Raw genomic sequence first — 14,235 nt, 5'->3', positions numbered from 1 at the left:
GCCTCAAGTATATTTATCTGCGGAGCCTGCTGAGTACACCGCTTGTGTTCATCATGAGACGAGTTTAAAGATGCTTGCCAGGCCCATAACTAAAGTTTATGGAGCTTTCTAACTGCAGGCACACTCTGAGACTCCCAAGTTAAAACCCCTTTAAAAAACCCAAGGATACAGACACCCTTACAACAGACTGCACCAAAAAAAATAAATAAGTCACAAGATACTTTGAATATTATGTCATCTGGAATAAGCCAAGCAACAGACTGGGAATTTTGGGATCTTTTCTCGAATAAGAAAAATAGGAGCTAGGCGGTTTCTATTTTAAACTGTAAATAATCTCTAACGCTCCTGAGCACGAGGCCAATCCCATGTTGCAGAAATCCAGCATCTTCCCCTCTCCCTGCGTCCCAGCCCACCCTGCAGTGCTGCCAAGCGCCCTTCGAGCCTGCTCACGGGGAGCCTCTGCAGCAAAGCCCCTTTTCCTCCTGGCACTGAACCTGACTCCTCATTTTGGCTGTGGTTTTGCTCTCGTAACCTTTTAATATTTCCTGTGACCCACAAACGGGAGAGGAAACAACAACATTTGGGGTAACTTCATCCCGACCTGCGTCAAACGCCACAGGTTGGCTTTCCACTGCTGAGGGCAGTTCAATGGCTGAGAACCCTCTGCCCCTCCAGACAAAACCCGTGCAGATCTGTTATTACGCATGTCCCAGGGCTCTCCCCCCTTTCCACGAGCAACACAGCAGCCCCTCGCAGCTCTGTGAGGAGACAAAAGAGACGCAAACTCCGACCAGCCACACGAGGAGGCATCGAGGGAGGGAAAGGCAAAATAATTGTTTATGGTGACGCTGCTCGGGAGGCAATGCTTCGAGCAGTAACCTCCCTGGGGACCTGGGGTTGGTGACCACCCAAGGCACCCCTCGCAGCAGCTCTGGGCCATCCCACCCCACTGGGACCACAAACGTCGAGTGTAAAACCCCCGGTCCCAGCACATGACTGCAATCGGGAACAGGTCTGCTCATCTTAAAAAGAAATTTAGATAAGGCTTTTCCAGAAGAGTTATAATTACAAGATTTTACCTAATCCCTTAAAAATGCCATTTTTTGTTTGGCAGTCAGCAGATCCGCCCCTCGAGGCTGGCCTTTGCGATTAAAACCCAGATTAGGCAAAAGCCCAGCGTTTCGGGGTCTGGGCCAAGCTTTGCGCAGCTGCACAGAGCAGGGCAGCTGGGAGACGCCGCCGTGGTTCGCTGCGCGTCACCTCAGGGTGCCAGGCACACACCGGGCACTCGGGGCTTTCAGCCCCCCGGCGAAGGGCGGCAGAGGACCCACGGTGGCAGAGCCGGGGCCGGGGGGGGCCCTGGTCCCCAGTCGCTAGCCCCAACAACGCCTCTCCCAGCTCTTGGCTTTCGACGGAGCCGCAGTGGCTCCCGGCCAGCCGGCCACAATGAGGTGGAAGGAAGAAGAAACAGCTTTGTTTTGCCCAAAGCCCCGCAATTAATCAAGTTCCTATTTCCTCGCCGCCCCACTTTACCCACCCCAAGCGCACCAGGCAATTTCTATGGCCATGTAAGAGTCCAGGCACCCTGCGCCCACCACGAGGCTTTCTTTGCAATTTTGTATGAACAGAGAGAACCAGAAAGCAAGGCTAAAGTAAAAAGAAATGTCTTTATCACAGCAAGCGCTGCTCGGATGGCATGAAGAGTTCGCTGCAATGTGGGAACCTCCCGAGCAGGCTGGTGGCACCGACCCTGCCCGCTTGCTGTCCCCTGGGACACCCGCCCGGGCACCAGCTCTCCCACCCAGGAGGAAGAGGACTCCTCTGAGCACGAATCACCCCATTTTTACAGCAAGACACATCAAGACAAAACCTCAGTATGTTTTCTTGGTCTTTTTCCAAATTAAAAGTGGGGCTGAATATTGGGGTGGGAGGAGAGCGGCTAAGAATCCAGGTTTCTCAGGGACGGGTCTACTTGATTTATGAGAAAATTTCTTAAACAGAAGTCCCAGAGATGCCATTTCGGAGGGACATTCCCAAAGTGGCTGACGGGAAGGCAGGATGAGGGTGGGACCTGCTCCTGCGCCTCCTGCACCTCTAATTGCCATTATTCTTCATGAAATAAACAACACGAGCAAAAGAAAAGAGAGCCACGAAAGCCTCCGCAAAACAAGGGCAGGCGAGCAAAAGGGAGAGGAACTGAGGAGGTCGCGCAGGGTGAGGGCTGGTTGCTGACGCACCACAACCCGCTCCGGACGGAGGGCGGATGGGCAGAGGCGGGCAGGCTGCTGCCTGCTCCATCCAGCTCCCCCAGGGAGGGGGCAGCCGGACCCTCCGCCAGCCCACCCCGCGCCCCAGCCCCTCACCAGCGCTGCCTTGAGGGCCTGCCAGCTCCCTGACAATACGCAGGGCAGATCCTCCAGCTAACAGTCTCTGTATGGTCTCACGTTAATCTCTAGATAATTTTTTTCCCTTCAAAAGCACTGCAGTGTTCCTGTCTCCCGAAACTCATCCATCCCTCTGAACAGGCAATATGCTTACATGGAAAACACCGCTCGAAACCACGAAGCACAGCGGTTCTGCACCTCACATCCTTTGATAACAGGGAAGGAATGATTTCAGAAATACTCTGACCTGTAAGCCTGACCTCCAAGAAACACTGGTGCACAGAGGGAAACAGAAGCTCAAGAATTCCCCAGCAGATCCATGCCCAGGGGCTTTTCCACACCCCAGCACTGCCGCGCTCACTGCTGCTGCCTGAACCCAGAGCTGCTCTCCAGCCAGTTACCTGTAACCAGTTAAACAGCAGGGAGGGCTTTAACAAGCAGAAGAGGAATAAGCAACTCAAAGGGGCTCGGCTGCACATACACCTTTCTCCTACCCACACGCATCAGCGAGCCGGGGCGAGCGCGGCCTCGAGTGCATAACCGGCACCGATCCCGACGGAAGGTGATCCGCAGGAGCCGCGGCCCCGGCACAGGCGGGATGCTCGTGCTCCATCCGCGTCACCCCAAGGGATGCGGAATCCGGAGAGGACAGATCTCAACTCAGATGGGGGATCCCACCTTCGGCACATGATAGTGTCAGCCAGAAAAGCCAGCTGAACTTTAAACTGTGCAAATTTGACGCAGACATCAGAAACGGGAAAATGAAATCCTGCACTGCTGTTTGCAGAGTGGCAGTTCTGGATCGGTCCAAACTCAGACCCCAGGACTAAGGGGACTTTGCAGATAACGCCAGAATGACTGGTACAACCCCAGCAGAAGACAGGAATGGGTAGAGAAAGAGGGAGGAAAAGCCTAGCCTGAAACTGAGCCCTTCTGAGCAGCTGCCATCCCGGCTCTTACCGCCGAATCCGGTATGATAAAGACGGGATTTACCCTTCGGATGTAAATCCCAGGGCGGGACAGGGGGCAGAGATGAGACCGCTGCTGCTGGTGCTGCCCCTCGGACAAACCGCCTTGGCCTCTCCGCCTCTATTTACCCAACTAGATGTTAATATATCACAAGTATCTGTTAAAAAAACACATGAAACGACAAAGCGGCTGAGCACTTGTTGAATTTCAACTGAAAAGGCAGAAATGACAGTATTTTGTGACAGGAGCTGACAGACTTGGAGATCAGCGCTGACGGTAACTGTGGGCTAACTCTGTGGCCACGAGAACGCTCAGCTTTGCCGGGACTGCAGGAGCTTACCCGTGTTTTAGCACACTGTATTTTGCAGCAAAATAGACCCTCTCTGGAGGGGAGGTTTCTCCCACCGTCTGGGTTAAACTGGCCGGGAGCCGAGGTGCCAGGGCGAGCGCCGCATCACCGAGCGCTCCTCGCAGCACTGGCACGCAGAACCTCTTCTCATCGAGCTCAGCTCGGAGAGCAAAATGGCACTGTCCCACAGCTTCTCTGCGCCGAGTAAAACACCAGCTGAACGTGGCTGTACAGGGCTCTCGGGCTTTCGCAGCCTGCAAGTAACTCCCAGCCATGCTCTCCGTCTGCCTTCAGGAGGGTCCTTCTCTAAATAAAAGAAGTTTATTCTAGCTGCCAGCTTCACATGGCATCCAGAAACCGAGGAACTCTGAATTCCTAACCACCACCAGCTTCTGCTGCCCTTTACGCCTGGCTCACCTTCCTGCCGACAGCGTAGGGATGCAGCTCCTGAAATAAGAGTCGGTTCTCACAGTAAATCGACTAACGAAGCGGGGTACAGTAAAGTTCATCACTCCTACTAATGACAACTACACAAAAGTTTTTTAAAAAAAGAAAAGCAAAATGAAACAATTTATTTTTGCTGCAGAGATCTGCATTGTGCGTGGGTAGCGGGAGCAGAGCTGCTGAATAAGGCTGTGTCATGTTTACGCAGTTATTTTTCAGCGTGGAAAAAGTGAGTTAAATTCCGCGAGGAACCAGCGTCATTCAAAGGTCTATTTACCTCTCCTCGCGTGCTTTTGCTTGTGTGTGTCACAGCTGACAACTGCTGAAGCTGTTTGCATTTTTAACAGCTCATTTATCCAAAAAGTACTGTCCTGTCCGATGTGTTGACGATGCCACACTGGTTTGTTCGCTGCTGAACACGGATTTGGGATGGGGAGGGACTGCAGAGTGGAGCAGAGGGTCGGGGCAGTGGGGGGAAGGCCTGGCCACCATCCCCACGGATTCACCGTGCCGCCATCCCTCGCCCTTGCCAGCCCGCGGCTCCCCTCCCGACCGCGCGGCCCGGGTCCCGCACGACGCCACTGATGGGGCTGTTTTGCAAATATATTAATACTTGAAATTTCTCTCATTTTGGGGCAAGGAAGGAGAAATACTGTTCGAGTTTTAACTGCAATGCCTAATGAAGGTTTATTCTGGTCCTGTAAAACAAAAGCACATGGGAACAAGCTCTCCTCCTTAGATTAACCGGGTTATTTTTTTCATGACCATTAGACCTTAGATCCGCTCCTCATTTCTTTCCATACCCGTGGAGGGCAAGAAATAGCCATACTTGGTCAAGGAGAAAGTAAAGTAAAATGCAAATAGACACGACGGCTAGATCCAAGTTTCCCAAAGCTATTATTTCCCTAATGGCAGCACCCTTGGGGTGAAGGAGATGCAGCAAACTGCACGTGTTGGGGCTGGGGGACTAGGCAAGGGGCTCGGCCCACCCCTGCCACCGCTCCCCGCCATGGCCTTCGGCTCTGGGCACAGCCTCCCCTGGCCAGGGCCTGCTTCCCCATCACCTGGGGAAAACCCCAATTTCAGAGACCTCTGCCACTCCACCGGGACAGCCAACAGACCTGGAAAGGTGTGGAGAGGAGAAGACACCATCAAACACAGGCAGTGTCACTAGGCCAGTTGTATCTCCTTGAGAAATCAAAAACGGGCAGTAATATTTCATTTTGAGGAAGTAACAGATGGTATTTCCTTCATCAAGTGATTTTTTTTTTTTTCCCCCAATTCCTTATTTTTGACTTGGTTTGCACCTACAAAGCTAACTCCGAGGGCAACTGGCAAAGGCGTCGGTTTTGTGAGGGGAGCTGCTCTGTAACTCCCACACCAGCACAAACAGCTCCCAGGCGAGCGTCCCGTGGGCCAGCTGCCAGCCTCGGGGGCTCTGCTACCCACCCCAGCCCTTCCCTGCAAAGAGAGAAAGCAGAAGACCTCTGGGTATGGCAGGTCCCTACTTACACACTGCAGGCTGGCAACTTCGTGGGGTCGCAACGCAAAAACGCAGCCCGTCCAGTCAGCGGGGTAAGCATCACCTGGGCACACCCCCCCTTCCAAACAGCCCTGCACAACAAGAGATCACTGCGCAAGGAGAAACCGAGTCCATCTCCCTCCTCCCCTAAGCTTTGGCCACTCTCTATTTTCCCAACCGTAACACGCGAGCCGTTCAGCTCTGCACACCACTGCAAAAGCCTGCAGCGCGGCACAGGTAGGAAGCCAGCCAGAAATACCCAGTATTACACCTAACAGCCAGTTTAAGACCAAAACGCTTATTCTAAGCACTGAAAGATGATTCTAGTGAAGCTGTATAATGCGATCTGGCTACCACTGCCTGCGTGCGCAGCACCCACCTCCCGTTTGACCTCAGCCAGATTTAAGGGCTCAAAGCGGCCGCCCGTGCGCCCGGGGGTCACAAATGGGGCTGAGAAATAAAGAAAACAGGACAAAAAATACAAAGCAGGCACCAACCAAGGTGCTGGTTATCGGCAGCGATACACCGCACGTCGGAGGCTTCACAGGTATGCACTGCACAGCTACCACAGCAAGGTGGCTTTTTTAAAGGATTTTTAAAACTACGATCCTAAAACTTTTGCTTATTATGATCACACAATTTAGTTGGAAAACTTCCCCCGCTCCAGCTGAAAGCACATATCTGTGCTAGAAACACAGCACTTCTGGTTCTTGCTTTGCCGTGTTTTCTAAGGAAGATGCCTTCTGCGGGGGCAGGATAAAGAAACCCGAGGCTTATTTAGAAACAAATCCCCCTCTCTGGGGGTCTGGTGGCCCGGGCAGCCAGCCCCGGTCCCTGCGCCCGCCGCAGTGACAGCTCCTGGCACGGAACAGCAGTCCTGCTGACTCACCGAGTACAATTCCCGCCCAGAGCGGTTTTTCCATAAAAATAAAACCAGCCCTAATAAATAAATGCATTCCCATCGTAAAACCCCCATTGGTGGCTGGGAAGGAAGAGCCCTCACCCTGCAGCAAAACCGTTTCCCTCCCGCTTGGTGAGGCAGGACCGTGCTCCGGGGAAGGCAAGCCTGAGAACGCCGGCGTTCCCCTTGGGAGGACGGGGGCAAGGACAGCCAGGCCAGAGACCTCGGCCCAGCGCGGTGGCTGCCGTAACGCCCATCGCGCCCAGAGCCCGGGGAAGCGGCACGCACTCACGAGGGGATTTAGGAACCGTCCCAGCTCCCCATGGAGCAGACCTGCGGGCATTCAGAAGGGAGCCGAGAGGCTTTTGTAAACAAAACCTCAAACAAACATCTCTAATTTCACAGAGAGTGCCCAGGATTTTTAGCATTGCACATTTAAAGGCAACCTTTGAATGCAGCGGTGCGCGCTGCAGCAAAAGGAAAACAAGAAATCCCCCAAACTTGCAGTCTTTCATGTTTGTACTCCAACAAGTCTCCCGCTGAGACCAACAGGAGCTGTTTTCACAAGAACATCAGTTTTCAGCTCAATAAGAAGCAAGAACATCAAAACGATCCCGCTCCTTTCCCTGCAGTTTCCCACAGTGCTTTTGCAGAGCTCGGCCAGAGCTCCCACGTAGCGAGGAGCCACCGTGCCCAGCGTGAAACCTCGGGCTCTACCAAGGCTTCAAGGGTGAAGGCTGAAGCTCTGAATCCAGCTGCAGCCCGTGGGGAGGAGGCAGGCAGTGACGGTTTTATGGAGGCTGGATGGTCATAGGCACAGCGCTGCCCCTGCCATGGGCTGGGCTGGAGAGCAGCTCCCAGGTGGACACTGCCTTGGGCAACACAACGTCAGACCAGAGTTTGGTGCCTTGTGACCAGCAGAAAGCATGTGTTCTCCCCTACACTGCCGTCACGCTCCGCCCACTTCACAGCACGTGTGAGGAGTGACACAAAGCCACTGACGGGCAACCCACTGACACCACAAAACCACGTAAGCCAAGATTGCAAAGCGACATTAATGCCAACAGGCTCATCACGTGCCCACTCTGCCCGTCGGCCTCCCTGGGTGGGCACCCATCACAGGACGGTGAGGCTGGACTGGGGTCACCCTGACCCCGCGGTGACGGGCGAGAGACACACCAACACCTGAAGGCACCAAAGCCCAGAATAAAGCAGGAAAGGGCCCTAGTTAATGAAGGCATTTCCCCTGCACAGAAACGTCCATCAGCTCATTTTTTTCAGCGGTGCATTTAGCGGAAAATAAGGACTAGGTCCAATTCTGGTCTGGAGCAGAGTCCCATTGGGGAAGCAGAGGTCCCTGTCTCAAAGGGAAGGAAACACCAAATCCAGGGTTCTTCTGGACTTGTCTCTTAAAGAGTTTCGTGTTCAGAAAAAAATCCCTTTTTCTTTCAAGGAGGAAAGTGGGACTTCCTGGCCTCCGCACACCTGGAATTGTACAGCTCCTCAGCTGCAGGGTTTGAATTTTGGTGAGCACCGGCTCCCAGCTCAGGCAGATCCCGCAGGCACGCTGCCAGGAAAGCCAGCCCCTCCCGAGCGGGCCCAGAAACAGGATGGCCCTGGTCCACAGCCGAAAAACTACAGAAAATGGCAAAGAACGCAAGAAAAAACCTGAAGTTGTGAAGCAGAGCTCAAAGATGGGTCTCACAGGACCGGCAGAGAATTTGGCAGGGTTTTGGAGAAGCACAAAGGGCAAGGCCCCCTGAGACCTCCCCCGCTGCCGTGCACCCTAATTGTGGGTGCGGTAATTACAGGGGAGCACCAGAACCCGTTGCCTGGCCGTAACAGACCCTACAGACCGGCTGCAGCCCAAATTCCTCAGCCAGTTAAAAAAACAGAAGCAGCTTTATACAGATATTATCTGGGTAGTCCCACAGAGCGGCAGCGACAAAGCCGCCGGGATACTGGCACCATTCAGAGACCCTGCCCCGACCCAGAGCGCAGCCTGTGAACAGCCGCGGGGCAGGGCCGGGGGTGAACCCGCTGCCGCCGGCCCTCCTCGCCCTCCTCATCCTCGCCGCTGCAAACCAGCGCCCTCACAGAGCGCAGGACGCCAGGGAGCTGCCAAAACCATGGGCACGGACTTCTGCGCACGGGTAAGCGGGCAGAGGGGCTGAAGCGACATCTGTACACACTGTTCAAAAAGAACAAAATGGAGTCAGACTTCACTTCTCTTTGATTTAAATATCTGGGGTTATAGAGAAGAAAATATTTGCCTTGTGATGTCATTCACTTCTCAACCTTTAGTTCAGCACTGACTGAGAACTTGCGTATTCCTGCGTGTGCAAAAATTATCACATAATCCCTGGATTTGAGGAAAAGCACCAAATGCCACAATGACTGCCAGGGCCTCGAGAGCCGCCAGCGTTACCCCGCCAATCACTGTTTCACTTTGCAGAACTCTAAAGGCCCCTTAACTGGTGGCAAGCGAACTGTTTCACTGTCGGTCTGCTCACTTAATTCCTCGTAACAGCAAGATGCCTCCATTCCCCAAAGCCCCACATAGCTTTAACTGATTTATTCTGCTGAACTTCCTATGATTTCCATTTTAAAAAAAAAATTATTAGGAAGAGGCAACTTTTGGAATCTGAAAAATTGCAAATTTGGCAAATAATTCCTGTAAGGTCACAACAAGACTCAGGCTCGTAAACCTTGCTGCATTATAAGTCACATCATTTTTTTTCCTCTCGAAGGACAAATAAACTAAAAACATCCTGTTGGGGGAATGGTATGTGACGACTTCCAGAGCTTCAACCGACAGTACAGCATGGGATATCGACGCATCTTTACTCCATACGTAACAGGCGTAACGCGCAACCTTCACACAGAGGCGTCCTACCTTTCGGATGCTCCGTCCCGCCACCGCAACACTCCTTGCCGGCGGCAGGTAAATCCGCAGACAGCAAGCGAGGCTCGGAGCAGAGCCTTACAAACCCCGCTCCGGGAGCCAACGCCGGGCGAGGCCAGGCTGGTTTGCGACTCAAGGAGCTGATGGTTTTAGCGGCAGCAATGGTGAGGAGAGAGGCAGAGCGGATGGATGAGGGGCAGAGCCTGTCCGCTGTTCACACACGCGCTCACGCAGGCGGTAGCGCCGGTGCCCGCTGTGTACTCACCTTTCTGCCCGTGCAAACCGCTGCGGGCAGGGGCCTGAGCTGTCCCTGCACGCTGCAGCGAGGGCTGCACCCCAGACCCCCCAAACCCAACCCTTGCTGCCAACCAAGCCAACAGCAACAGGTTTCACCGTGTCCACCCGCACCCACCCTGGCACTTATCCATTCTGAGTCCTTAGCAGCCCTTGCGCTGATAACCAGAAGAAAACAGCTAAAGCAAAAATGTCACTGTCTGCTCTCAAGGGACTGGGGGCTTCTGTGGTTGAGTGGGAACTGGAAGTGTTGGGAGCCTGTGGGAGGACCGGAGGGGTGGGAAGGAAGGTCTCCATTAATTGAGAAGTTCGCTGCGTACAGCGAGGCCGTAAACTGCTGTGGCAGGAGCAGCATTCCTCCCGGCCGATCCGCGGGGACGGGCAGGGGCGTGCCGAGGAGCGCTGGGGGGAAAATTGGCTTCAGCTTGCAAGGCCCGCAATGGCTCTTGAAGATCTGAGCAGATCTTCACATGTACAAGGAGGGGAGGTTCTGTGGGAAAATGCTATCGGGCCCGGCAGAGCTGCGGCAGGAAGGAAATTCCCCCAGCAGAGCCGGCCATCGGCGCGAGGGCTCAGCTGTGTCAAGTTCAGGGGACTTCATAAATAACTCGGCCGTCCCCAGGGAGTCATTGCTAAGGTCGCTATTTTTTCCCTTGAACTTTCCAGATGAAGGAAGCAATAGCAGAAGCAATGGCACAGATTTGGCCGGAGATCAACTGTACTGACAACAGTCATAGAATTTAACTCAGAAGAAAAGTCCTTTGTGCTTGCTGCAGTTATCACCAGATGGGTCAAGCAGTTCAAGCAGCAGTGTGGAGTTCTGCTCCAGAAATATTCCACATGTGCAAAATAATCAGAGCTGAAACTTGCCGGCAGATATACCCCACAGTAACTAATTCCACCGCTCAGACCAAGCTAAAAACGCAGGGCACACGCTAGGCACCCATTAAAAATCAAAACGTTCAATTGTGTTCTTCAACAAACTGCTGGGATTCGGAGTAAGAAACAGCCCTGATTAAAGATTAAGGACGGAGAGCCTACGAAACACTAATTACCAGTGTACTTACAGCGAATTGGGCCTGTTGGGTTTAATTACTTCTAGCTCAAGATCACTCGAGTTCAGGCTGGGCTGTGGAGCGCTGCTGGAGTTGAGGAAGCTGTTGGCGTTTGAAGAGATGACGGACTCCAGGCTGGAGTTGATGATACTGTTTCTGTTCTCCTCTAAAAAAACATCAAAACCCAAGAACCATCAGCCATCAGACATAATCCCTGCCCTAACGCAAACATCTTACCAGGTCTCAGAAGGCAGGCAATTAGTTTACAGAGTTATTACACATTAAACTACAAGAAATACCAGATACTCTTTTTATTTTTAAAGATGCAGCTACATTTTAAAGGAGTAGCATTTTTAGTATAAAAATATTCCTTCTTCTCAAGGCATTAATATTTTATATTCCCCAAAGACATCCAAAGTACCACACAACCTGAAAAAAATCAAAATTCAGACGACATACAGGAATGGATTTCTCTGTGACCGAAATCAGCTGCCAAGGGACTGCAGGCTTGTGTGACTGAGCAGAGTAACGTTTTAGAACATGAAAAGGACTGATCAGCCAGTTAAAGTTTATCTCAGCAAAAAAATGGTTCAGCCTAGGACTTGATGTCAACTAATATCGAACCTTCCTGGACAGGTCTGTAAGGAGAAAAGGGACGGGGTCTCTGCTTCATTTCAGCTCAGCTCTTCTAAAATACAGAACAGCTCTGGGTCAGAAACTTGGCATTGTATCCCATCCAAAATAGTGCCTCATGCCCGCTCCCGCCGTAGTGCCGGCTGTACTGCGTCAGCGAAATGCTGGCACCAAGCTGATGAAAATCTGTAGGTTTCTTAGAGTTTCTCCTTTCCCTTGATGATAGTCTGTTAAGAGATTTCCCCCTTATTTATGGAACTTCAGCAGTGAGGAGTGGAAATATTACGCATCCCAAGCCGACATCTGCAGCACGGGCTCCCTCCTCAGCTCTATGTCGAATTACCTAAAATCACATTAATTCGTTTTCCTAAGATGCCTTTTCTGTACAACCAGTAATGGTAATTGTGTAATTATCATCATTGATGGCACGGAAAGCAGCCCTATTGCACAGAACTACCACTCCTGCGCCGATGTTTTCCTGAAAGATAGGCACCTGCTGGAAAACATGAGTCCTACTTTAATGATAAATCTTCTAAAGAAATTATTTTTCAGTGCACACCAATATGGTGAGATTACTACTAAAAAGCAGACAGCAACAGGGAATCCCTTAGTCCCGATCCCTTTAAATCACACCTCTGTCTGTGTTAGAAGAACATGTACTACCCATCTGCATCCCGTACACATTTAAAGGATAAAACGGCGTAAGAGGAACTCCTGGGACGTACGAAAGTTAACCCTGAACATACAGCAGAAGGAAGCGGCCCACAGCAGTGCTGGCTCAGGCGCGGGGAGCATGGCGCTGTGGCAACTCTTTGCCATCACTTCAAAGAGAAAATCCTGCGCTGGAAAAGGTTTGTGGAGGCAAGGGGAAGAGCGAGCCCAGCGCTCCTCGTCACACCGCTTCGCCGGAGCTGCTGCCTTTTCCTGGTACCTGGACAAAACCCGCGCCTACGCGGCAGCGAGCCGGGGCTCAAACTTGGTTTAGCTCAGGTTGAGCTTATCTTCCAGAGATCAGGCAAAGCCAAGATGTGCTAATTACATGAGACATGTCAACACGGTCCCGAAATTGCATTTCATTCACCTTGATCTCCACTGAGCCAGCAAGGGAACAAGCAGTACCCACACCTCGCCATCCTCTGATGTCCCGAGCTGCATTTTTTGCCCGGCCATGGTTTCCAACGTGCCACCGTCTGACATGCCAAAAGGAAAACACAAACAACAACCAGTCCTCTCAGCGTTGAGTCATATATTGGCTCAAATGACAAGCCATGCTTTCTCTAAGGCAACTCAGACGAGCTCATAAAGAAGAGGGATTTCCCTGGAGTTCCCACTTCACAGACATTTACTGGCCTGTGCTTGACGCCCAGCCCCAGCAGCGGGCGATGAGTTTGGTGCTGGAGCCACAAATGAGCCGTGGGCTGCGGGTGTCACGTGGTGGGACTGACTGACGGAGGAGAGCGCACCAAGTCCAGCTGGAGCCGGCAGCCCCTCCTGTATGGAGCCACGAGCTCACAAAAGCCCACCTGGGACTCGGAAAGCATAAGTGCTTGGTGATGATAAAGATTATCCACGCGGAAGATAGGAAGAGGCAAAAGTGAAGAAAAGCAGAGCGCTGACCTCCACAAATATTGACAGGCAGACGCAGGAGCCAGCAGACGAATTAAGAGAGAAATTAAGCTGCCCACGGAGCTAAAAACCCCTGAAGGCCCATCCAGATCGCTCCTCTATTTTTGCATGTGCCGGAGCAGGTTTAGCGCAGTGCGGTGACAGACCATCCCCGCAGCGTGCCACGGTGCCCAGCCCAGGGACTGCCCACGCCAAGCCCCACGGGACGGAGCGGCCGTACCGCAGGCTGTCAGGAGTGTGGGCCCGAGCTGCTGGAGTGTGGGCTAACGCTACACCTTATTATTTCCAACCCTTTTCTGCCCAAGGCTGAAGCCCAGAGATAAGCTCTGTAAGCTTAACAAATCAGTGTCAATTGTCCGCCTAATCTCAGAGCTAGATACCAGCCAGTATTGAATTAAAGCCCCTATCAGCCAAGGAACTGGAAGTGTTTCATCGAAAGGGGAAGGCAGATGAATGGCAGAATCTGAAACTCTCGCTTTATTTTATTTCCTCCTTTTCAAAAGGCTGATACTGTATTCTGCTTCATGTTTTTAAAAGCTCACGTGAAGGATTCTTTGCTGCAAGATGTAATTTGGTCTGACAGCTACAAGAGCAGAACCGCCCATCAGCTAAGGCGTGTTTCTCCTCCGTCACGCCGAAGGCAGAGCAGCCGCCTTGCAAATCAGCGAGAGAGCTACCATCAATAAACCAAACCAGCAACTTCTCTCCAGGAACCCCCAGACCACCCTGCTGCAAAGGAGGGGCTTCGGGGAGAGCTGGACTCAGACATCTTCTGCAATCCTCCCTTTGCTAAACAACAAACTCTCCCGTCGCTGAGCCGCTCAGCCACTCTCAGTTCCCTCTTGTTCTGGTTTTGTTAGTGAGGGGGGGCCTAAGGTGGTAGCTTCTGTAGGAAACTGCTAGAAGTCGCTCCCCTTTGTTCAGTGGACTCAGCCGGGCCTAGGGCGGACCCGCTGCTGGCCAAGGCCAAGCCAATTGGTAGCAGAATGTCCCGTGATAACGCCTCTGCGATAACGTATTTAAGTAGGGGAAAACAGGAAAAAAAGGAGGAGAAGATGTGAAGCAGCTGAGCGGGGGCAGAGAGGGGGAGGCACGAGCCTCATGGGCCTTGCAGGCCTCACCCTCTGGCCTCCCGCCGGGCAGCCGACTGGGC

At 52.6% G+C, this 14,235-nt stretch overlaps 1 protein-coding gene across 6 annotated transcripts in view; it reads right to left on the bottom strand.

Annotated features, from left to right (window-relative positions):
• Window positions 1-14,235, bottom strand: part of ARHGAP26 (Rho GTPase activating protein 26) — a 134,826-nt gene that overhangs the window by 20,397 nt on the left and 100,194 nt on the right. For all 6 annotated transcript variants that reach the window (XR_015260157.1, XM_086759229.1, XM_086759231.1 and 3 more), the window contains exon 20: window positions 10,836-10,989. Coding sequence is in view for 5 of the 6 variants with exons in the window: in XM_086759229.1 (XP_086615355.1) it covers window positions 10,836-10,989 (154 nt within the window). In the remaining variant the exon portion in view is untranslated. The remainder of the gene's footprint in view (window positions 1-10,835; window positions 10,990-14,235) is intronic.

This window comes from Chlamydotis macqueenii, chromosome 14 (genome assembly GCF_036417535.1).
Source record: "Chlamydotis macqueenii isolate bChlMac1 chromosome 14, bChlMac1.mat, whole genome shotgun sequence".
In the NCBI taxonomy this organism is placed as follows: Eukaryota; Metazoa; Chordata; class Aves; order Otidiformes; family Otididae; genus Chlamydotis; species Chlamydotis macqueenii.
The sequence above is the reverse complement of the archived record's forward strand: the minus strand, read 5'-3'. Positions and strand labels throughout refer to the sequence as shown.